Genomic DNA, 24,434 nt, shown 5'->3' with positions numbered 1-24,434 from the left:
GTAGCTTCTCCATCTCGTTTTATAAATGAAATTTCTGAAATGGCCTTCTAATTCTCAGCCCCCGTGTGCCAGCTACAGGACCCCAACTTCACAAGGGCTGGTGGCACAATCCAGCTCTGGGCACCACACAGGACCCCTTTCCATCAGAAGTCTGCTACTCAGAAATGTCTAAACTAAAGCGTGCAACCAGAGAAGTGTCTGCACCAGTGCCAGGTGGGATGGTACCTGTGTGGCAAGGAATAGCTTCCCTCTGGCAGCCTAGAGAAGAAAAGCTGTTGTTTGTTTTCCTCATACCAGCATTATCAAGCTGCGTTATGTAGAATTTGCTGGTGGACACGTTTGTGCATTTCAGGCTGGTGGGAAGTGCCATACGCTACCGTCATCTCATCCTCGAGCATGGAAGGAGCTGGAGAGTGGGGTCAGATGCTGAAAGACACAGAGGCTACTGAACTCAGAGGCTACTGTGTTAGAAGCAGTCAGGTGTTGTTTGTGGAAGATCAGTAGCTCTTCCTAGAATGGGCTGAGAGAGACACCTCTGCATCCTTCAGCAAAGGACGTTCACTGTTTTAAGGTAGAGACTGCACAGTATCCAAAACATCTACAGTAGTGGCAAAGAGCATTCAATCTGTCTGGCACAGAGCAGGAAAAAGGAAGCTCTGAAATCAGTGTCATTTGCAGGAGAGAGACACCTGTTGCCATATTGACCATACAGATCTTGACCACTCACATTTTGTTCTCAGTCCTAAAAAAAGAGGTTTTGGACCTCCCTGGAACCAAGAGGTAAAGCAGTCAGCACATCAACCCAAAATGAAAGATAATGTATCATACTGCTGTCCTCCCCCAGCATCTCCTTAGCCTTAGGCCTTTTCCATTGTACAGGCTGTTGCAAAACTCAACTGAGCTGACATCCCAATTCCAGGCAGAATATGGAGCCCTCACAGATGCTCCAGGTCATAAGAGAGAGACACCTCTTTGACTTGGGAGTGTTTGCCTTGGCCACTGTGTCTTCGGATAGTGGGACAGGAAAGGGTTCTGCAACAGTGAACAAAGCTTCAAGGATTGTGGCAAAAAGATCACAAAGCAGGACTAGCTCTGAGCAGCTGGAATGAAGCCTGCACAATCCCTTTTACTGCATCACCTTCACAGCCAAGAAACATAAAGGTGGTAAAAGCAGACAGTTGAGAAATGCCCATGGAAAGTAGCACATGGAAAGAAGTCTCTCCTGGAACAACGCATTCATCTTTACCCTGGGACCTTTCCCTGATTCTACCTAATAAAGACGTATTACTGACTCTGCTAAGATAGAAAAGGGGAGAAAAAGCAATGTCTTGTTTCTTTCTTACCAGTTAGGTAAATGATAATTCCCACTGCACAATGGGATTAGGCTCAAATTGGAGTAGCATTATAAATTTATAGTCATAACTCTGTGACCAAACTGAGAAAGACATTCTTGGTCTATCAGTCTAAGCCAGGCTACAAAACCAGTCAATGGCACGGGATCAGAGATGCTTTTATTGTTCACCCAGTAAAACAATGAAGATTATTAGATGGGAAAACAGCAGTTTTGCTGGACCAGATACCAGGTAATGCCTGAAATGTGGCCAGCGTCCCTGTCAGTACCTTGCAGAACCGGACAATAGGCTTCTTTGGGGTCTCTTCAGTGGATAATGTATTCACCAAAAAACACAGTTTAGGGTTAACTGAAACCAGTCATCAGGTTAAGAAAAAAGGCAAAGGCAAAAAGACATTAAAACATTCTCTTTCAGCATTTTCAAAACAGAGTTTCACATTTTTGCTTTAAAGCAACTTGTTATAGCCCAAGTCAAAATGTTTTTTTAAAAAGTGAAAAAGCAGCCCTACAAATGAATGCTTTGTTTTGGTTTAAAATGATTTTTTTTTTTTAATGGTTTGATTTTTCCTTTTTCATTCCACTGAGAAAAACAACTGTCTCAGGTCACCCTTACAACTCTTTTCAGTTCAGCCTGCAAACTGAAAAAAATCACGGTGGGCACAGCCTACTTGGGAGTTTACTGTCCCTCTTTCTATTTGAATCAGTTCTAAGCCAAAGAAAATGCTAAATTTGCTTCGCCAGGTAATACCAACCAGAATCAAGGTATTTTAGCAGATGTAAAAATACTGAAAATGGAAGGAGTTGTGGTTGTTAACAAGGGGCTGAACATGGCCCAGGAAATAAAGAGATCTCCTGGCTCCAAAAAATACTGCCACCTACAAGCTTCCTGCTATGCCATCCTACTCTCATATAAGGCAATTCATAAACTGTGGGTCCCACAAATCCTGCATTTTCAGAATCTGAGATGTGCTGACACCACTTATTTGCAAGCAATGCAAGACCCAGGTAACCCATCCTACCTGCTCTAAGAAAGGGCTTTGGGGGTTGGGGGGAAGCAAATGGAGAGACACACAACATACTCCCCACTAGCAATATTTGAGCATCACTCATATGACCTGAAAACAACATCCCTTTTTTGCAGAGTGTTACCACTTCTGCAGGGACAATACAGTACTGGATAGTTGCTTTGCAAGCTCAATAAAATGAAAAGGCCTTACAAGGATCTTTGTTGGGACAGTCATCTGGTTCAAACACAGCAGAAGACAACAACAAAAACAGCAAAAAACCCCACAATAAATTAGGTATCAGCACAGCTTTCTAAATGCTCTAGAACAATTACTTGCAAGACAAAAAAATCACAGCTCTGGTACTTCGAATCTTCTCTTTTTAAAAAAAAATAATAATCCACAGGTTTTGCATAAAAATAAACATTTTAAGATGACAGCATTATGTTAATTGGATCAACCTGCTTTTTAATATATATTTCTATGTATATTTAAATGTATATTTTTTTTTCTATCAATATTCTTTAAAGGAGTAATGGGAGTCACAAATGCATAAAAATAGATATTTTGGGGAGAAAAAAAGAGTAATAATAAAGACAACCCCACAAAAGAGAAAGAAAGAAAAAAATCAAACAGGGCAGTATTCTAAAGCAACAGCTCACCATACTATAACTTGCGGAGTCCAGTCCTTCTGTATTGTGAGCAGTTACTCCTAAATACTATTGGCTTTTGTAACAGTGATGTAAAATAGAAATTCCTGCATGTTCATTTAAAAAAAAAAAAAAAAAAAAAAAGGAGAAGGGATTTGGGTATATAGAACAGATTTTGATGGTTGTTACATTGCTGTAAATAACTAGCACAGATTATCTCTCACATGGCAAACAGGAGGAAACTCCAGCAGTTTTTGCATTTGTAAGAATATATTTTCTAATCAAAGTAATCCATCCCTCTGAACTAAAATTTAAAAAAATATCCACTTTTGCCCTACAATGTTTTTTCTGTTGTCATACAAATAATCAAAAACGATTGGAAAAGGTGGAACCCTTCAGTAGTGTGTGTCAGCATTCCATGCATCTTTGACAAAAGCCAGCTCCTAACAGTTAGGAAGATTATTTCAGAGAATGATCCTGTCCCTTTACAGCAGGAGGGAACCTCACTGTTAAAAATCCCTTCACGGCAAAAAGATCAGGGAGGGAGGTGGTAGGGGGGGAAAGCCATAAAAAAATTCTAATAGCCCGACCTGCTTGCCAGCTGCATCAGTATTCAAGTAAAGTTTAAAGTACCTTTGTGGGACTTTAGAGTCTTGGAGGGTCAGACCAGCTTATTTTAACAAGTGTAATATGCACTTTGAAACAGCCTTATCATCTGCTTGTTTAAACTAAAAACCAAAACTCAAAAACAAACAGGAACAAAGAAAAGGCATATGAAAGGTCTCAGCATCAGTATTAGACTGCAGAGTGTCTTCTTGACACTGACACTTGGATATTCTTGCCTTCCTTTCTAATGCATTAAAATATCATGAAGTCATGCATCCATTTTAAATATTTCAAAATTTCAAAAGTCCAGTTTTTGTAGAGGTTAACTTGATCACCAGCACAGCACTGGATAAAGCTGATCTAACAATATTTCACTTACAGAAGTCTTCAAAGGAAAATAAGAAATACAATTCCACGAATAACAATGCCAATTAAAAACACAGAAAGCAAATTGGTTTTTCCTCAGTGTTTTTCCTTAGACATTCTTTCAGGAAAAAAAAAACAACAAACAATTCTTCCTTTATCTCTTTCTTTAAAAGCAGATTTTCTAACCACTCAGATTTTAGAGCTACCTTCCATCTACACAAATTAAGCTTTTCTGAAACCACCTACAGGATTTTGAGGGCAGAGAATTCCCTCTCCCAAACTGCAGAGCCATCTAAATATCATCTGCTTGTTTTGTCTTGTTTCACCTCTTGAATTTGTCCACTCCCCTTAGCATTTCACAGGCCAATACTACTGCGAGAATATAGGTGTCTGCATTCAAAAGAACTTTGGACTGAGCACAGCTTCACACACTTCACCTTCTCCATGCCCTTTCCATATAGTTTCTTTTAACTTTACATGTACAAAATCACAGTTTGTGTAACATTGTTTTAAAGGAAGAAAATAAAATACACACACACACACTGTATTGGTGAACACTATACACTAAGTTGTTTTTTTTTTTTTAAACAGCATAACAGAAAATTTGGCCTATTTCAGGTTGAACACATAGGGAAGGCTGAATTTTTATGGTTGCCATGCAAGCCACCTTCAAGACAAAACAGATGAACCCACCCAAGAGCAAATGCAGCTTCTACTCTCAAGCTATTAGACAAATACTGCCTTTCCAGGGATCAGACTATCTCGCCAATTCAGTCAATGCAGTATTTAGAGAACTACACTGAGTTGCTTCTGCATCAGTCCTCTGAATCCAAATGCTGTTAAAACCAAAGGGGGGAGAGGGTATTTGACTTGCCTTATTATTAATACATATATATTTTGGTAACACTTCGAATTTCAATTTACTTCTGAAACCTCATCCTTTGAGAACACACCCTTTAAATTGACTGTTTTCGCAGACTTCTGTTCCTTTAAAATTCTCTCTTCGCTTCATTTTGCTGTTCTTTTCCAATTATCTACCAGAAAACTTGCTTTCTTCCAGCAGAAATGCAGCTGGGGGGCTTGGGCTTTCACTGCACTCGCTCTGTGAAATTCTCTGGGAAAACCCCTCGGCATTGGTCAAGTTCCTTATGCTGGATCCAGTCGGACTCCTTCACGCCCATCAGCCATCCTTCGTCCTGGAGGAGAAGACAGAGATCAGATGCTGAGGGATAGATGTGAGCAGGGAGGTTTTTTTAGAGAGTGCAGGCCAAGGAGGTGTCAAGACATTATCAAAGCCATGCTCATATCTGGCTTGGAGACAATCCAGGAAGATGATGGGGGAGAAGATAAAAATGCTTTTGCTCCCTTTTAAACAGGGAGAAGGCTACATCCCACCAGAGTCAGTACCAAAACTCCTATCTGACCCAGAGTGTCTAGAGGCAGTGAAATTGTAAACAATTAGCAAGTGTAATAAAAACATGTCACAATTTACCCCCACTGAAGCAGGAGAAATTCTGCCAAAGAAAGTTTGTAGAGCTACAGGACAAGAATCACATATCTCACCTTTCAATCTAAACATGAGGAGTCTAGCATTCTCCATAGTCATAGAAGAGACAGGCACCTCCACAGTGCAATTCATCCAATTTATCTTAGGCACAGGTCTTTGGAAAGGATGAATCATTCCCTGGAGGTGCTCATCCCCTGCTCCAGCCAGAGCACCTAGATGATTAGCATTTTATAGAGACAGCATAGGCAAAATGAGTCTTGTTTGCTATGCTGAAATTCTGGTCTATGAGAGTTGGGAGCTGAGGAGCTCAACCCACCTTCTCAAAGCCCAAGCAGTCTGTTGGGCTTGATGCAAGGTGAGGTTGGCAAAACTCTCAAACTTGTGCTACGCACGATGTAAGACTCAAGGTCTCTCATAGTGGTCCTCCGTAGCCACCAAACCTATACATCTATAAAGAGGGATGAATTTTTACTGAAGCAAATGGAGTCCTGCTTGGTAGAAGCTTCTCAGGAGGAGAACCAGACTTCCCACCCTCTGACTGGAGGGTGTCTAGCATCAAGATTTCTGCTCTGCCTGAAGCACTTGAGAAAGACAAGATATTGAAGGTGGGAAGGCTGTACTGGGTGTGCAACCACTGTACTCTCTGCATGCCTTAGAGCTGCGAGCATGGAAGCACCCCTTCAGCATGCAAATATACCCACTCACGTGAGTCACTGGCAGTGGGGCAGCCTTCTGGTTAAGACTGCAGCATGAGGTGAGCACACCGCACAGGGCACCACTGCCTCCAAACTCAACAGCCTGCTCTGCATCCACTCCTCTGGGCAAAGCATGCACCAGGCTCATTTAGAGACAAGTTATCACATTCAACTACATAACCTGCCAGGGCAGAAGTCCTCAGGCAACCAGATGCTCTAAAATGTGGTGAAATGAGGCATTAGTGCTTGTGGTTCACACAGTTGTTCTGACACTTCTGCTTTTCTGGAACTGACAGAAGTTACATGGGTATTTGTCTAAGACCAAGTAATGCCTTCCTTGAAACATGTTCTTTAAAACATATCTGCACAGTGCAGGAGTAATGCAGCCCTCACGAGGGGTGATCCATGGGGCATGTACTGCTTTCCACTGCCAGTTTGCAGCTTCTGCCCTCTTGTCCTGTTTCCTGCACATTTCATGTGGCAGCAGCTCAGACCAGCCATTGTATTTGAGTTCCCTGCTCCTTGCAGGCTGTACTGGGTGCCTGCAGGCTCAGTCAGCCCCCGTTGCTGCCTTAGATTTGAGCATTCAGGGGATGTCATGGGAATGGCATGAGACAGGAGCCCATCTGCAGCAGCCAGCTGCAGGGGCTGTGGAAGGACTGACATGCCATAAATCAGGAAGACAAACGACTAGGCAGAAGATGCTGGGCCCAAGTGTCTGGAAGGCAGCTTCCAGCTCACAGCACTGCAAGCACAAAAGCTCATCCATTTGCACATAGCGTCTGTGCCATACCGCATGCATCACTCCCACTGCATCCTGCTACGAAGGGCCTCCTCAGCTACAGGGATTAGACAGGAGGACCCAGATTGACCCTTGCCAATTTTGAACCATGTCACTTCAAGTGCCAGCTTAGAAGCATTACTGCTCTCAACCCTTTCTTCTGTCAAGAGAGATGAATCCAAGCCTGGCTGATGTACCCACAAACTGACACCTAAGCTGCAAGATGGGGACATGGATCACAGTCTATTATCCTAAGCTTCCTCCACTCACGTGCACAGTTCATGCACATGTTAAGAGCCAATGTTTTTTGGCTGGGTTTGGTCAAGGTTAGGGAAATGAGCTGTAGCACAGGATACACTGTAGGAGGGTTAGAGGGCTTCAGTGCAGCTACAGCATCATGTTAGCAACACTCAGAGCTCACCCTCTGCAGCTTGGAGAGTCTCGAGTTCATGGCTGTTGCACCCACATCCAGCTAGAGTGCAAACACAGGGCATTGAAAAACTGTGCTCCACAAATGCCATCTCACACCACAGAAACTAGGGGAGCTGCCACTCATTTCCCATCCAGAAAGCTTTCTGAGAAAGAAATGCTCACAAATGCTTGTGCAGGGCAGTCCCACTCAGTGAAGTCTTGTCTCCAGAAGGAATCACTGCCTCTTCCCCATAAAACCTTTCCTCCCAGAACACCTAGCTCTGAGGGAGCTGTCACCACATTATACCTCCCCATTTCACAAGCAGCAGCAAGATCTGCCTCCATAATTCACAAAGTCAACAGCTGAGCCACAAAGAGGATCCACATCTTCTGTGGCCAGTGAACTACACCTTCCCTTTATCCCTTGTGGAATCTCCAGGTCTTGTCTGGACTTGCCCAAACCCAAAGAGCTGGTGACAACCGACTCGATTTGGAGAATTCCCTTCCTTTTCCAAACAAAAACCTGGAGGTGTGAGCATGAATTTATAAAATCGCCACCTGCCTCATCCAAAGTAGTAAAACTGCTGCAGACTTTATCAGCTGGAAGCCCTCAAACACAGCAAGTGAGGATTTACTCAAGGCTTCTAGAGATAGATCAGATTAAAGAAAAACATTGCCAATTAAATTCAGGTTGGAGATGAAGAGTAAGACTGTTCTCTGGGCTGAGCAACCTGCTTCAGCTTTGGTTCTGCTGCCATCTCCTGACCAAACATTGTCTTTTGGAAATAGCCATTGTAGCTATGCTTAAGTGCAAGACATCATCCACGGCAAGCTACTTTCTCAGAGCTCCAGCATTTCTCAAAAAGGGAGAAAATATCATCATAAGATGAGGGTCACTCCTGCCAGTGCCACAGCCTGCACTGCAGTGGTCACAGGGAATGTGCATCAAGTTTAGGAGCACTGCAGAGGCAAAGTATGGGCTCTGTTGGGCTCCCTGATCAAGCCATTGTATTGGCTCAAGTGCCCTGACAGGGACAGGAAGCCATGGCTATTTCACATGCTTTATGCGGGATAATGTCTCTACTTTCCAGTCACAAGCAGAGTCCTCCCCTTTGTTGCAGGAAGCCAATCTCAAGCTCAAGGACAACCGGCTGTCCCACCAGCTCCCAGCCACAAACTGATGGCTCTGCATCCAGCCAGCTGACTGTTAGTGGAGGAAGAAGCAGCTCTGGAAATCCCCTCGGCTCTTCCTGGCCCAGGATCACATCCTGTCTTCCCTACTTACCTGCTCCTCAGGGTTCTCAAATGGAATCACAAGCACCACATCCCCAGCCTTCAGCTGCAGCTCATCACTGTCAGTGGCCGTGTAATCATGCATGGCCTGGACCTATGGGGAGAGGAGAGCAGAGCTTGGGTGAGGCCAGCACTCTCTCACCCAGCTCTGTAATGGGTGACAAGGCTTTCCACTTCATTGATTCACTGGATGATTCAGGTTGGAAGGCACCTTTGGAGGCCATCTGATCCAACCTGCTGCTCCAGGCAGGTCAAGCCTGGATCACAAATGCCACATGTATGGGAATAACCACTTCCCTTAATCAAATGGCTACATGCTTTTTCATACAGCCTGGCAGGCAGCTCGCCTTTGCCACAAGGGCATCCTGGTGAGTCTCATTCAACTTGTTGTGCACTTCCCCATCCTTCCTTAGGAGGGTTAAATTCCCATGGTTTGGGCCTAAAAACCTCACAGGGTAGAAAGCATGTATTCACTCAAAGGGTGCCCTGTACTCTTTTTGCAGCAGAGAGGAAACATAGGGAAGAGTATCAGTTTGAATCTTCGAGTGATTGTATCCTGACAAGTTTTCTCTTAGGTATTCTGTCTAATTCATATCAACATCTGCATTACAGCTTTTCTACTTCAAACCACAGCTATCCACTTTGAGCAGTACCGTCCATAATGCTGTCTGTAACCAGCCTAAATGTGATGAGTCTTACTGTTCTTCAGGGTTTTGTCATTCTTCTGCTTTTGGTAAAACTCCCAGAAAAAAAAAAGATGCATGGATATGACTAAAGCAGAACAAAAGCATTCCTATAGCAGGAGACAGTCATCTCTCACTTTCAGGGCATGATGCATCTGTGCTGTCTTGCTACCATATTCCATTATGCATGTTAAATTTGTGGCCTACTCTCACCCAGAATCAATCCTTCCTCCACTCCTTCGAAACAAGCTGCAAGTGGTCTTTGGCATATTCAGAATACCCACCTGCCCAATCCTGTATTTTTCTGTGTTCATCCTGGCTTTCTCATTTCCCCAAACATTAAGTCCTCGGTACCTACTGGTGTTCCCAACTCTTCTTCCCTTCCTACTTGTATCAAAGTTTAACCTTTCCAGTTCAGAGCACAACTTCTTAGCTACTACCCAGAGTCTGTGACTGACACTATACCACACCATCAGAGACAGAAATAACTGCAGCAGAGAGAAGGAGGGGTTTTGCTACACAGCACAGCCAGACATTTAGACACCAATGCTCTTATACAGTCCTTTGAAACATCTGGAACTGCATGAAACTGGGCTACTGGAGAGGAAGCTGTATCTCTCGTTCAACCTCCTTTCTCCCTTTCAATGTGGCACAGCCCACGGCCATGCTGAGCGAAAGTAGTTAATTCATTACAGGAAAAAATCATCAGGAACTCTGCCCCCCACCACCGTGCACTCACCTTGAACAGAAAACCTGGGGGCATGTCAGCTCTTTCAGATGAAGTGCCTCCTTCCACAGTGCCATTGACGGTAGCAGGGAAAGTTTCCACAACAACAGCAGGCAGAGAGCTCTGGTAGGCAGCAGCAGTCAGGGAAAGAAAAAAAGTCATTGAGGAAAGAGAATCCAAAATTGCAGCTCCAAACCCACCGTGAAGGATCCACATCCCAACCCTACCCATGGCTTCAGTGGGTTTTCCCAGCACACTAGTCAGTGACAAAAACACTGCAAAGGACAGCAGAGGCAGCAGTGAGAAGGCAGGAGAGATAACCACTGTCTTCCTTTGCTTAAGGCTGCAGAAGGGCAGACAGGATTTAGTTTTTCTCAAACCATAATGCCCAGCATCTCCCATTCACTGTGGTCACAACATGGCAGCTTCTTGTAGAGTCCTTGTGGAACTGAACTGAGACAGCCTATAGGAACCAAGCAGCCGTATGATGGGACCTACTCCAGTCCCCTAAAAACGTGGCAGTGTCAGGAAAAAAAGAGGAACCCTGGATATTCAGGGGACACCAGCAGAGCCCAGAGTAGGTAAATAGCAAGCAAGGAGGAATCTGGTAGACAAAGCAAGTTTAACACAGGATGGGCTTTGGGATCTCTTCACCACATGGGTGAAGGGACAGTTCTTTGGTGGATCTTCCAGCAGAGCTTCTCCCTAAGCATTACACAGATGAAATGCAACAGCTAAATCTGGCCCCTGAATAAGAGCACTGTAACTGTTGGGATGGCAGGGATGTGTTTTTCGAATCAGCCACACATCTGTTTTCCTAGTCCAGACTCCCACATCTGCATGACAAAGGGATGTGATAGAGAAACGGGACTACAGTCCCTTGACGTGCTTACCGATCCTGCATCAGCTTCATTTTTAGTTGCTTCAGCTCCAGCTGCTGCTTCTGATCCAGCTGCTTCAGCTCTTGCATGGGCTGCTTCTGCAGGCTGCAATACAAAAGTCATCCAGGTGGAGAGTTATACCCGTAACAGATAAGTGTAATGCAGAAAAGTGCAACTCAAGACTGTCCAAGCGCTCTATGCTGTTGACTGATGCCATCTGCTGACAAATAGGTGAGAAACCTCAGGGTCTTGCTATGTTTCTGTCTCCCTTTCTCTGCAATCCAGTGAAATCACAGTAAAACTTGCATTCCCTCACTCCAGCCACGCAGCAGGCAGTACTCCAGAGGAAACTGATGAAACGCCAAAAATCCTGTGCAGCCCTTTTTTCACAATCTGAATCGCAGACCTACTTTACACAGGCATAGTATCTATTATTACATATAAATTGCCCATTTGTTTGTGAATACAACACTGCTCACATGCAAAGGCACAAGGATCTCTCAACAGGCTATTTCCAAGAATCAAGGAATATTTAAGCCTCTGAATACTCCCAGAAACCGAAAAGCATGGTAATAATGTGTCCAGGTATGGAACTTAGTCTGGACCCAGCATCTACACAACATTAGCACTGAACTAAGCTGACTGAAAACTGTGCTGTCACCCAGCTTGAGTTTGGATAGGCCCCGAGTCCTGAATTTGGTTTCTACTGTGAATATTCTATTACTAAGAATTTGCTATGAACATTCCGCATGGTGTGTACACACATGCACATATTTGTGTTGGTAGAGAGGGGAGTTTACTGCACAAAAGCTACTACCATTAGGAAGAAATTTTCAGCATCGCCTACAAAACGCTGCCTGGCAGAGACTGTTTTAGGAAGCCTGGGGACGGCAGCTTCTGTGCAAAACAAAAGACCAACTAAACACCTCTGATACACTTCCAGTGGTTCTAGCTTTATCCTCCCTTGCCTGAAGTCAGGGTAACCCCATTTTAACACAAAATTAAATTTGCCCCTTCCAGAAACTGCAACAATGCAGGACAAGTTTCATCTAATAGCATCAGTGCTGCAGATCAGCCCCTTGAGAGACTGGGCAGGCAGCACCTGGGAAGACTCCTGACAAGAATCTCAGGGGTCTCATTTGCAGTCCAAGTGTCTTCACGGCCAGATGAATCTAACCAGATACCCACTTTATACTTGCACAATAGAGACTGCTATACAGAGATTTCCCATTTTTAATACCTATGAATAAACCAGCTTTGGCATGCCTACATGCCTCATACATTTGGTAAACACACGTACCCCTGAATATAACCATGTTCAAAACAGGCATTGTCCAGATTCCTTGATATTGTGATTCTCATAGTCCCAACACTACAAAAGACCAGTGTAAAGCCATGACCATGGCAACCCTTAACTCTACACCCATCTGGCTACTAGCCATGTAGTGGCACAATGCTGCAAGTAATTTTCTACTAACAGTAGCAATAACAAAGTAGTAAATCCTTGGTTTAACAAAAAGCCATTAGTTTACCTTCAGCAGCTTCAACTGTGCCATTTAACACATGCTTTCCTCTTCTATCACATCCTTGCTCATGTCTCCCCACCACCATGTCCACAGGCCTACACTGCCAGAGGATATTATAGACAGCAAAGCTGTTCCCATACTGCAGAGTTTTCCCACAGCAGCTTTGGTAGTGTTAAGGTAAATGTATGCACATGAAATACTACAAAGGTTTCTCATGTTTAATTAGATTCACTCCTTTTATTTGGATTCAGTGGAACTGGAACTGGGACAGATGCATAGTTTTTACGTGGACAAGTAAAAAAGAGCTTAATGTGAGGTCCTTTTTTAAAACCAGCTAATTTGCAAAACCAGTATTTAATAGCCAGGGAAACTGAATGTAAATTAATCCCCTGGATTTCAACAAAGGGTTTTTTCATGTCAGCTACTTATTTTTCTATTTTATGTACCTGCAGGCATCCCAAGGCCTATAAAAGCATTTACAGTCATGGAAAAATCCTATAGGGAGAATAGGAAGAATTGTTCACTGCTGTTGCCAGTTTTGAAAGATCTACTTATTCCAACAGCAGCTTCATGCACACCAAATGCAAGTTTTCCAAGCTGCAGAACTAAGCAAGTTTTACTGCAACCAAATTTCTATGCAGTTGTTAACCTCATGGCATACGAGACTATGTAACCGTGCCACAAGTCTCCTCTCATCAACAGCTAAGAACAACATTAGAACTGAAACAATTCAGAAGACTTGAAGTGCAAGAGGATTCCCCAGCTATAGGGAGCTCTGCTCTTTAACCATGTAGTATATGCCAAGGTGAAAAATGGTATGGTAAGAACATGTTGTCTAGTAGCATTCCCCAGTTGATTAAATTGTCCTTTGGGTGAGATCAGTTTTCAGGATGGGAGAAATGGCCCAAACCATTTTTTACATGCCAGACTAAGCACAGCTCAGCCAGATACGGTCATACCTCATCCCTACCCATCCATCTGAAAGACATGAGAACCTTCCTTGCAAAAACACAGATTTCCTTTCTTTCTTACTAAGACAGACTGACAATGCACATACATGGGAATGGCAGATGTTAAACACTGATGGCTGATAAAACATACAAGGAAAACATCTTTCTTGACGTGACCCAAGATCATATGAAGACTAGCACTGGCCACAGTGAGTCCCTGGGCCAGGCTCTCAGCAAGGGTTAGGCCATGTCCTCCCAAGTACTGACTCTAGGTGGTGATCTGGCTCTTGAAATCTGAAAGGTTGGCAGAACTCGATTCCCCACCATAAGCCAAGGACATGTGTTTACATGTACACCATGGGATATAGCCAGCTCAAGTAGCAGGCATGAGTACCCAGAACAAGTGCTTTCTGTCCACACTGCTGGCTGTATGTCCAGAGGTACTCCAAAGCAGCTGTGTTTGAAATATCTCCCAATGGGCTAATCTGCAGCAATCTGAGACCTTCCCAGGCCCACTTGTCTAGAGGGCATAAATGAGGGTCTGGCTTTGGTTCAGATGCAGAGCACATTTAGGGTCTCCCTTGTCAGCAGGCTCCAAAGCTGAGGTTCAGGCAGATGCCAACTAAGTCTTGGGCCTGCACTTAACTTTCAGTGTAGACACAGGCTGAGCTATTTCACATCAGCCCTTCTGGCAACAGTGGTCAATAAACAGCAAAGACCACAGATAATTCCAAACACATATGTTTACCCATCCAATGGTACAGGCACAACAGGTAGAGACAAGATGCAGCCGAGACATTTATGCATCACACACAAGACAAACAGGATGTACAGAGTTTAGGAAACAGGGGTGAGTAGAGGATAAGGATGATGTCATTATGGGATTAAGTTCGAGGAGAGCGTCACAGCATCATGCCAAAGGACAGATGAGCAAATTAGCAGGGAAAGGCAATGTGCACTGGTGAAGACATGAGTTTCAGAGTGCCAGACCTGATTTGCAAACATTTGGCTGCCCCTGGGGCTTCATAGAAGATGCAGAAGTGGGTTCAGCAGCACATGGAACAACTTTGGTTTGGGGTGTACAAAAAGATGAAGGAGATAGGTATGCACACAGAGATGGCACTGGCACATGCACAGTACATGATGAGAGATGAAAGCCATATGAAGTTCTTACCTCCCATAAATCCCAAGGTAAAGACTAAGCATGTCAAAGAGCAACAAAAATAAACATGTTTATATATGATTATTTCAGTGAGTACAAACATTACAGATGCTGATCAGACTGAAGCAGACATACACATTCAACAGCACTTATCTCTGCATGTTTTTACACTATTTTTTTAGTACCTGAATTTATACACCCATCCCCACTGCATATTCAAACTTAAGTACCAAGGCAGTTGAGTAAAGGGTTTTTTCCACCTCTGGTGTGAAAGGAGACAGCCAAGCCATATAGTTATCAGTGGCAAACCACATAGCCAGACAAAAAAACTTGCGGTCCACCTGGCTTAAATAGGCTCTCATATATCCACACCCAATAGTTAGTATGATTTCATAACAAAGCTTCAACTGGTGTCTTTAGATCAGTAGTGAAATCTCTTAACCCCTTTGCCACAGCGCCTACCATATAGGAAATAAATTTGACTGCTTTGAAAACTAGGTGGGTTTTGATAGGTTTTGTGATATGGTTACCATTAGAAAGCATGGATTTCAGACTCTTAATGACTTCTGAACCTAATAAGAAATACATTAGAACACCAAATATGCTATTGCTGTGAAGTTTTAAAAACAGTGTAATATTTGTTGCTTGCTGGAAGGGCAAAAAATAATTCTATTTGAAGTCAAATTTATACTCATATCATGCTATGCCAGTATACCGAATTATCCAAGTTATGACTGGTGATTCAGGAAAAAAAAAAAATCCCAGTAAATAAATTAAAAGGCTTATCCTGACATGCAACTTGTTCTGTCAAGCAAGCAGACATGAAATGCCAACCTGCTCACTTAAAGTTCCAGAAAGTGGTAGCTTGTCATATGGGTGTGTATCAAACTATGATAATAATTAGCATCTTTCAGATACAGTATTCTAAGTCAGAAAAATCAAGTGCCTAATGTTTGATCTCCCTAATAAGAGAGATCTTATGGCTACAAAATCTGTGACATACAGGCTTACTTGACATGATGATACCAGATAAATACTATAAACATCCCAATTACATTTATTACAAATTTTAATGGCAACCACATGCAAAAAATTACCATTTCATATGACATGGAACACCTCAGTGAGGACAACAGCCAAATTCAAAATGCACTTCAAAGCCACCAGCCATTTAGACATACAGTGAAGCACAGTGCACCTGCCTCCAGCAGTGAACAGGACCAGGTACAGGACAGACCAGAATTAGGCATCTTCCTTTTTTGATACTGCACTCCACAACACTATGCTCAGGGAGTAAACTACTTCTTCACTAAGAACTAAGGCTACGTTAAACCCAGAAAAAGGAGGGCTTCACATTACTTGAGTATCTGTCTACAGCTTTATTCACCTTAAGCAATTGCAGATCAGAGTGTCTATTCATTAAAAATCCCTTTAGGAGCAATTTCTAGCAGGAGCACAGAACTGAGGCTGAATTCCCATCCACACGGTAACAGTTTAAATCCATACAGCATAGAGAGAATGCGAATCGAGGGAGGGACATACATTAAGTTGAATAGTTGTCAATCACTAGATCATCAGAGCAAAGCACAAGCATCCCATGAACACCCTAGTGCCAGACTGTAGCCAGGGTAATAGCCACCTGATTCTCACTGGACTGACACATCCAGCAGAGAAGACCAAGGTGCCCATCTGCAAGGCGCAGGTCTGGGCACCCAGCCCAGCCACCCACAGCTCAGGCCCACATATCATTCACATAGGTGTAGGTCACACTACACTTGACCACAAGTCAGTTATGAAGGGAGAAGGAATGGTGATATGAACCAACCTGGGAGGCGGGTGTGGGGGTCTTCCCCACAGTGGCATCTGGTTTAATGGGATCAAAATCCAGATCCAATAGGCTGGCTCCCTCCTGGAAGGGCCCAGGGGCATCAAACTTGGCAGCAGTGAGGAAGAAAAGCAGTACGAGCATTAGACACACACGCACGCACAGTAGAGGAAGGGTATGTGATATCCAGGAGCTAAGGTTGCAAGCGCAGAAGACATGGTGGCAATGCAAACACCTGACATGACTCCTGACTGCTTGGTGCCTATAATCAAGGGCAGTTCATACAGGTGCCACTGTAAACCAAACCTGAGCCTTTTCCACAGGAATCATTTATCTTCCCAACTGGCCAGATGAGCCGACATGGTGTAAGCACTTGACCTGCTGTGGTCAAAAGGATCACTGCTACAGATGACTCAGAAGGGCTTCTCCCATGATGAAGGGATTCCCCATAGCTCATCCATCTGCCTTTGTACTGAAGGTCCAGGACAGACTCCCTCAGCCACGTACATAAGAGCTGCCATCTATACAACTCATCTCAGGAACACAGATCCAGGCAGAAAACCACTCAAACTGCTAGAAGGCAAGTCTGAGAGACCTCAGAGCTAACCCCCAAAGCTTCCAATTCCCCCCTGCCTTCTAAGATAAATCTAAGACTAAACCTAAGCAATTTAAATCACTCCCCAATCTAAAAAAAGCTGGTTTTAATGGTTTCCATTTCTGGACATCCCAGAAACATATACACATAAATCTTCTAAAAAAGTATAAAACTGAAGGGGTTTGCTACTCTCTTCAAAGTCAGCAGAATAACTCCCTTTGGCTGATTAACACGCTCCCTAAAGACAGCAATAGCACATCAACATTAATGAAGCAGTCACTACACAGGACACGACTCATTAGTATTCAAAACTGAACTATCACTTTTGGTTTTATACACTTCCTTCTACTCAACGTCAGAGGAAGCTGCTCTCTCTGGGAAGACTTGCCTGTTTCCACTGACCTCCCAGCTCACTGACCCAACTGCTTCAGCTACCTTTCCAACACACACAAAGTGTGGCAGGGTGGTCTCCACAGTTATATCGTAGCCCCACAATGGCAAAACTCCATTTGGTATAGAAAGAGACACCATTTAAGAGACAGTCCTCCGAATACAAACCACACCACCACCATTTTCACCTCCTCTAGTTTCCTCTTATTCCAATTTTCTTACAAATTCTTCTCTCCCTTATTAACATATCTGAAATCCACAGGGATGAGGTCAAGGAATCAAGCGCTCCAATCTCACAATAATAAACCCTGGCCAGTAAGGAAAATCAAACTGTCATTCTAGTACGCTCCTTCAGCACATCCAGGCTACTCATCAGAGAGGCTCCAACCCTGATCTTTAGTTTTGTTTGGTAATGCGACATACAAGGCTTCAGTCATGGAATAATCTTACCTGCCATTCAAGACTTACATGCAAGGGCCAGCATCCCTTGCCTTTAACCCAGATCTCTCACAAGACAGCTCACTGGAGCTAAGACATTTGATAGGAATGGCCCTTGGCAACACACTGAATGCTAGTGGCTGTTGGGTGCTTCAGTGAAGATTGTTCTGGCAATCAGCATCCTCCCTCAGAACTCCCATCTGATTGAAAGTCACAGCAGATCCCATCCTGGGTCGGAGCACTGATCAGGTGCAGAAGAGTACGCCTGACTAAGGGCTGGCGTTCACATGGAAATACATGATACAAACCATGGAGCAGACAGAGCTGTCCATTATGATACAGGAGAAGGAAGCATAGAAAATGATAAGAGTTGCTCAGCTGCCTGTGGTCCCCACCTTCCAACACTGCTGTCAAATCATCTCTCTGCTCTGTAAGCTTTATCTGCTGCAATTCAATATCTGACATCAACTTCCCTCCCCACTCCACCTCTGCTCCTCAGCAGCTGGGTGGAAGGTGGCAAACCAGAGGCAATGGAGCAGCATGATGCAAGGAAAAGTTAGGGAATGAGTCACAGATGAGTAGTGATTAAAATATTATTTGTGCTTCAACAAGCATTTAGGAAAAAAATTAAAATATATATATATACGTATATATATAAAAAAAGCAGGTATCTCATGATACAGCCAGAAATCTGGTCAGGCTCCTATATACATAAGAACTGACATCTTCCCAGATCCAACACAGAATTCCCCACCTGGACATCCTCTCTTGCAGTGATGTAAATCAAATGAAAGTGAAGAGCTAAATATATAATTTGAAAATGTTTTTCTTTTTTCAGCGCTTCAGAAGGTGCCACATGACAAAAATTTTGATGGGAACCACTTGCTGGTGAAGAGTGACAGACTCTGTCAGCAGTCCTGAATTCACAGCAGGCACAATCCTGCCCATCTAAACTGGAGGCACCTATTCTCTGCAAAGAGAACTTTATGCAATTCCTATTGGTCTTTCCTGTGCAGGTGTGGGCTTTAAACCACAAAGCCCATGTGTGAAGGCACAGAGACACAAAACTACCTCCTCCCAGAACTGGCACAGATGCCAGGTTCAGCACTTGGGGATGTGCACAAGCAGAAAACATGTGCTTCATTCACACCCAGGATCAATGAGTCTGGAGAGAACATATCATGGAATATGAGGGGAGCCCTCATAATCCATGTGCACTGCTGCTGAACAGATGGAGTGATTACCTTCTGGATCTTCACCAGTTGCATTTCTCCTGTTTCTTCTATGAATGAAAGCTCTCAAAGGCAACATGTTAGTCAAAGCTGCCTTCTAGCCACCCTCCCCTCTAAGTTAGCCTCCTATCTAACCCTCTGCCTTCTAAGTTCCAATGCTGACCTTGCCTTCATCCTTCACCTGACCAGGTTTCAGGGCTTGACACCCCCAAAGAGAAAAGAGGTCAAAAGAAAAAGTTCAGAAGCAGACAAATATAAGGCAGGGCATTAGCAGCTAACCTGCGAAGGGGTTGTCACACTTATCTCAGGGACAAAATTGTCATCAAACAGACTGATGATGTTCTCCTGCTTGATCTCCTTGGAGGGGGTGACTTTTGGAGGCGGAGGCACCGGAGGCCCTTTCCTCAACTGCATGCAAATGAGCACACAGCCACAGCACAGACGGCGACACCCAAAAAAACCAGAGACAGGAACCAGGTTAGCCACAAAAACTGAAGGTGAGGGAAATCACAACCACAGGCACAGAGCAGGGTCCAATTAACTCCATCTGAAGAGAGAGGAAGGGAGGTTGAAGGGCTGAATTGAAATAAAACAAAAAAACAATCACACGCCTCCAGAGAAGGTTTGGCATCATTAGTTACACTTCAGCTGTAGGCAAGTTTCCCTCTGCAGAGGAGAAGCGTAACACAATTAATATGCATTGACAAGACATGCATACATAATTAAAGCATGTGCAACCTTCAAAAGAACCACTGGGAAGGGGAGCATATCAGTTACTGGGAACACAATTCAATAGACCAGGTCAGTACTGCCTCCTTTTGCCATACTTACCATACCTAAGGGAATGAAAGACCAGACTCAGTTTGTCCTATTATGGGTAGGTGACCATGAGAGCAGACTCTGATCTGCCCAGTACTGGTTCCCTGGTGCACAGGTTACCAGTGTACCATAAGAAATGTCTGAAGGACCTTTTGATACCATCTTACTGCTTCTCAGCTTTAGGCAAGAACAATTCAAACTCCTGAGAAGCTATGACTGCTGTGGGCCCAACTCTGCTCTCAGTTTCACCAATGAGCGTTGACACTAATGAAGCTGTGTTTCCCAAATGGAGATCCCAGAGAATACGTAACAAAGTCTGACCCCATAACTCTAACCCATCCTAATACCCACCATCATGCTAGAAGACTCAGCCCGACACTGCATCCAGAACCCCACGGGAAGCTGTGGTAGATCCTCCCTAGATCAACCCACCCATATTCTTGTCACATCTTCCTGTGCCCAGTGCTCAGTGATTATTTCCAGATCAAATCAAAAACTTGGATGAGCTGCTGCTGTGTTGGAACAAAGCAGCCATACAAGTTCCCAGCACCACAGCAATGCTCAGCAATAACAATGCTTTCCATTTACAGTAATGTTTTACAGTTACTTGATTTTCTCATTATACCTAGGATCCCAAGGTAGCAAGACCTGACAATGGGCACCCAGTACATCAGTGTCAGGCCCAGATATGAAACACAGCTATCCCCAATTCCTAGTCCTCTGTTCACACTCCTTCAGCATATAACTGAGCTCTACAAAGGCATTTATTCTGACTGCTAAGGATATGCCCAGTTTTCTACTGGGTTAACACACTTTATAGAGAGTGTGAGTGAGTATGCAAACACATTTTCCACTGAATAGCTGGCAGGGAGAAATAATGAAAGTAGTGTGTTCACTTCTGACTTTTCACTGTTGGCAGAAGGTGGTGCGTCCATATTCCCTGAGAACAATCCCTTCCTGAAAATCACCTGCTTGACAGTTGCAAGAAGGGACCAGAAATTTCAGGGAAAAGATATTCTCAATTACCTAATTACAAACTCTGAAGTCAAAAAGATCCCAACTCTTCTGCTATTTATTTCTCTAAAATAGTCGGTCTCCTTTCTTCCAGTGCATTAGTGTTTTGGGAAACCACCACTTTCACAGTGTCCAGCAGTCTAAAACCACATTCCAAAGACAACAGGACTGCATATTGATGTTGGGCTATACCTAGAAATTCACAAACAACTTCATCACCTAGAATAAAACAAATCCTCTACAATTTTTCTGCTGATGTGGATCCCACAGTTTTACCTGTCTAAATTCAACATAGTTGAGCAATTTCAAAAGTGTCATTACAATGTTTCAGTGATGTAACTGAGAGCAAAAGTCTGACCTTTGAAATTCCACAGACCCCTGAAGTCCTGTGTCATCATCAAATTACTCAGTGCGGAGAGCTTCTTCCAAAAGACAGAAATAAGCTGCTTTTGAGAACTAAATCACAGTAAAAGAGCTTTTTTTGGCATAGGGAACAGTTCAAAACTTAGTATTTATTTGGTCTCTCCTATTTTGTTGTCTTTCATTCCACAGCCTTTGCTTATTGTTTGCAGAGGAAGAGGCCAGAGAATTGTACTAGCTTGTTGCTTTTCGCTCCATCCTCCCCCAGAGGATGAGGCCCTTAGCCTCCCTAGAAGGACCCTAGAACAACTCAGTTACCCACATCTTCAGTATTAAAGGCGACCACTGTTTTAGTAGTAGTCGAGACTACTACTAAGAGTAGACATTCGTGTTTTCCAGCTGACTGGCAAGCTGGCACATACTTAGTTTCTAGACTTTATCCATACAGACACAGGCTTGGCTCTGAGTATGAAACCCCTGCCCTTGACTTCCCTCCATCTCTCAGCACCTAGCACGAATAGGGAGTGGAGTTCGTTTTTCACTGTAGTGAGGCCCGGGAGCATGAATTTCATACAAATTGGGGAAGAGCTGCCAGCTGGTGGCAGCATTAGCTGCAAATACTATTTCAGTCTTGCCTGCGGCCCATCTGAGGCTCCAGCCAGGGCTGCACTGGAATATTCTGCTTGCTCGACAAAAGGTGCCTCCAGCCCCATTCCTGTGGGCAGGAAGGCAGCAAGTGAATGAAAATGCACTTGCAGGCTGGCAAAAACACGGCTTATATGTGCCACTTAAATGAACGGGAAGAAGCCAAACTCAGCAAGACAAGTCCACAGGCAGGGTAAGTGAAGTCTGCAAGTGAACAGCTCAATAAATTTGTATGATTTCTTGTTCCAAATTTCAATCAAGTTATGGCAATCTCTGAGAAAATGGGAAGGCAATTCTGGATGCACTATCCTCCCTCCTCCACACACATATGCTACTCCAAAGTCCTAGGCAGGGCAGTGATGAAGCCACTCTGGAGAAGTCCTGAAAAGACACTGCCAGGCACTCATACATCTCACAGGGCTGGAAAAGACCCTTTATCCAATGTACAAACATCTCCTTTTTGTTCCTAGATAATCCTGAAAATCAAAAATGCAGTGGAGAGAAAAATATTGTGAGCAGCAGTCCAGAAACAGGAGAGAGCCTACACCACAGGCCTGGATTTGGAATCACATTGCTATATATAACAGCAAGGAAGTTCTGAGTTTCACCCATCTCTTTTCAGAAGTTACAGGTTTTCTCTTACCAGTTTGGTCAGAACCCGTCTCAGCTTTAATTCTTCCCGGAAGATTCCTCCCAAGTGTCCCACTGAAATGCCAAGGAATGGCACCAAACAAATTTGGCCTAGTTCCCACTTTTCCCTACTAATCTTTTCCCCACTCAGACGGGAAGAGGAAGTAAATGTGTTATTTTCCTTAAATCCCAAAGTAAAACATATATGATATGCTGAGTAGCAGGAGTTACATCTACTATTTTAAACATGTCACTGAGTATCTCCTGTGTAAAGAAAGGACTAGCAAAGGCCACATGGAAGGTATCAGACCCCATATAACAGATAGTCTCCTTCCTGGTACCCACCTAATTTATAGCATAAAAATCTAAAGCCTTTATTTTTAGCATAATATTTTATCTTGGGGTTAAAGTAAAATATCATTCAAAGTACAGATGTTCTCCTTATCCCTATTAAACTTTTTTCTTTGAACTTTCCTCAGTTACCGAAGTTCTTGAAAAGAAACTGGACCACTGAATTCTACAGGTTAATTCGAATGTAAAGAACAAACTTCCTCGCCTAGTTACAACTCCCTCCTCCCTGGATCTTCCTGGCTGTGCCGGACAGCAAAAGGTATTACTGGTCTTCCCCCTGTAGAGGCATTCAGAAACAACTTAGTTCTTCCTGATATGATCTATAGATGACAAATGAGCAACTTGCATTCTCAGGAACCTTTCAGGAATCAGTGAAGGAGAACAATTATCATGTCATATTCTCTGTGCTCAGTAGCAAGCAGAGGTCCAACAAAGCAAACAATGGATGTCCTTGACTCTCAGAGCCTGTGTCATCAGCGGTCATACTGCAAAGACATGATCAATGGCATGGGGACACTACCTGAGATGGTGACTTTGGGATGCTTGCCCCGGGTGCTTCCAAAGTGGACGGTTCCAGCTCATGGTTGACAGTCTTGGTCTCAGGGCTGGTGATGGGAGATCCATCTGGTGGAGGTGAGGGGCTTTTATTTGCTTTCGCTGGGGTGCTGTCACTGAAGAAAGTGGAGAAATAAAGGAATAGAGAGAGGAGAAAGAGAGAGGTCTGAGCCAGGCCTAAGAGGAGTTATGCCAACCAGCACAGATCAGTGGGCCTCTTATCTCTTTGCTTCACTGCGCAGACACACAATAAAGATACCTGAAGCCTCTACAAGCTGCTGAGAAGCATCTTTGCTGAGTCATTTGCAGTCCAACACAATGCAGCAGCATTACTGTTCAGCAGGCTACTCACTAAATTCCTACTGCACAGATATACTTTGCCTGAGACACAGGAAAACAAAAAAAACAATCGGGCATCCTTAATTCTGCTAGATTCTAAAATAAGTGCCTGACGTTAAGTCATAGTCTTTTAATACTGGGGAAGCAGATGGGGGAAGGAATTCTGCTGCAGCTCATTTAGTTGTAGATTGTACAGATAAGGATTTTGCTGCATGGTGGCATACTGACACTTGCATGGGTTGTGACTAATAGATTTGCAACACCTGAACTAAGGCTGTAATCATAGAATATCATATTCCTCTGTGTGGTACACACTGGCCAAGCTGGAAGGGGGGCAAAGTAGCCAGAGGTTTCACAGACTGTTCCAAGCAACAAAGAAACTGTGAGTGGCTACTAATAATTTTTTTTCTATTATGGAAACTCTCCCTAGCCCTGTTTTCAATGAAGAACCCCTCCTGCCCTTGCCTTTCCAGCTGGTCCTTATTCTAGGAGTTTCTGACACACAGTCAAGAGGGATTCTTCAGGTAATTAAGATGCAAGGAGCCTAAGTCAATGGCATTTGTTGGTTCATAACGTGGTCAGATTTCAACAGATTTTTCAAAGGAATGGAAATAGGCACACAGCTTTCCCTAAGGGCACACCCTGGCC

At 43.8% G+C, this 24,434-nt stretch overlaps 1 protein-coding gene across 1 annotated transcript in view; it reads right to left on the bottom strand.

Moving 5' to 3' along the window:
* Window positions 1-1,918: 1,918 nt before the first annotated feature.
* Window positions 1,919-24,434, bottom strand: part of BIN1 (bridging integrator 1) — a 55,670-nt gene continuing 33,154 nt past the window's right edge. The window contains exons 11-18 of the mRNA XM_026852488.1: window positions 23,413-23,563; window positions 19,353-19,481; window positions 16,419-16,526; window positions 14,606-14,629; window positions 10,968-11,060; window positions 10,087-10,197; window positions 8,657-8,758; window positions 1,919-5,173 (exon numbers count right to left, since the gene is read on the bottom strand). Coding sequence (XP_026708289.1) covers window positions 5,066-5,173; window positions 8,657-8,758; window positions 10,087-10,197; window positions 10,968-11,060; window positions 14,606-14,629; window positions 16,419-16,526; window positions 19,353-19,481; window positions 23,413-23,563 — 826 coding nt within the window. The 3' untranslated portion in view covers window positions 1,919-5,065. The remainder of the gene's footprint in view (window positions 5,174-8,656; window positions 8,759-10,086; window positions 10,198-10,967; window positions 11,061-14,605; window positions 14,630-16,418; window positions 16,527-19,352; window positions 19,482-23,412; window positions 23,564-24,434) is intronic.

Source organism: Athene cunicularia, assembly GCF_003259725.1.
Source record: "Athene cunicularia isolate RWA chromosome 7 unlocalized genomic scaffold, athCun1 chr7_part1, whole genome shotgun sequence".
NCBI lineage: Eukaryota > Metazoa > Chordata > Aves > Strigiformes > Strigidae > Athene > Athene cunicularia.
Note: the sequence above shows the minus strand (reverse complement) of the source record. Positions and strands in the feature narration are given on the sequence as shown.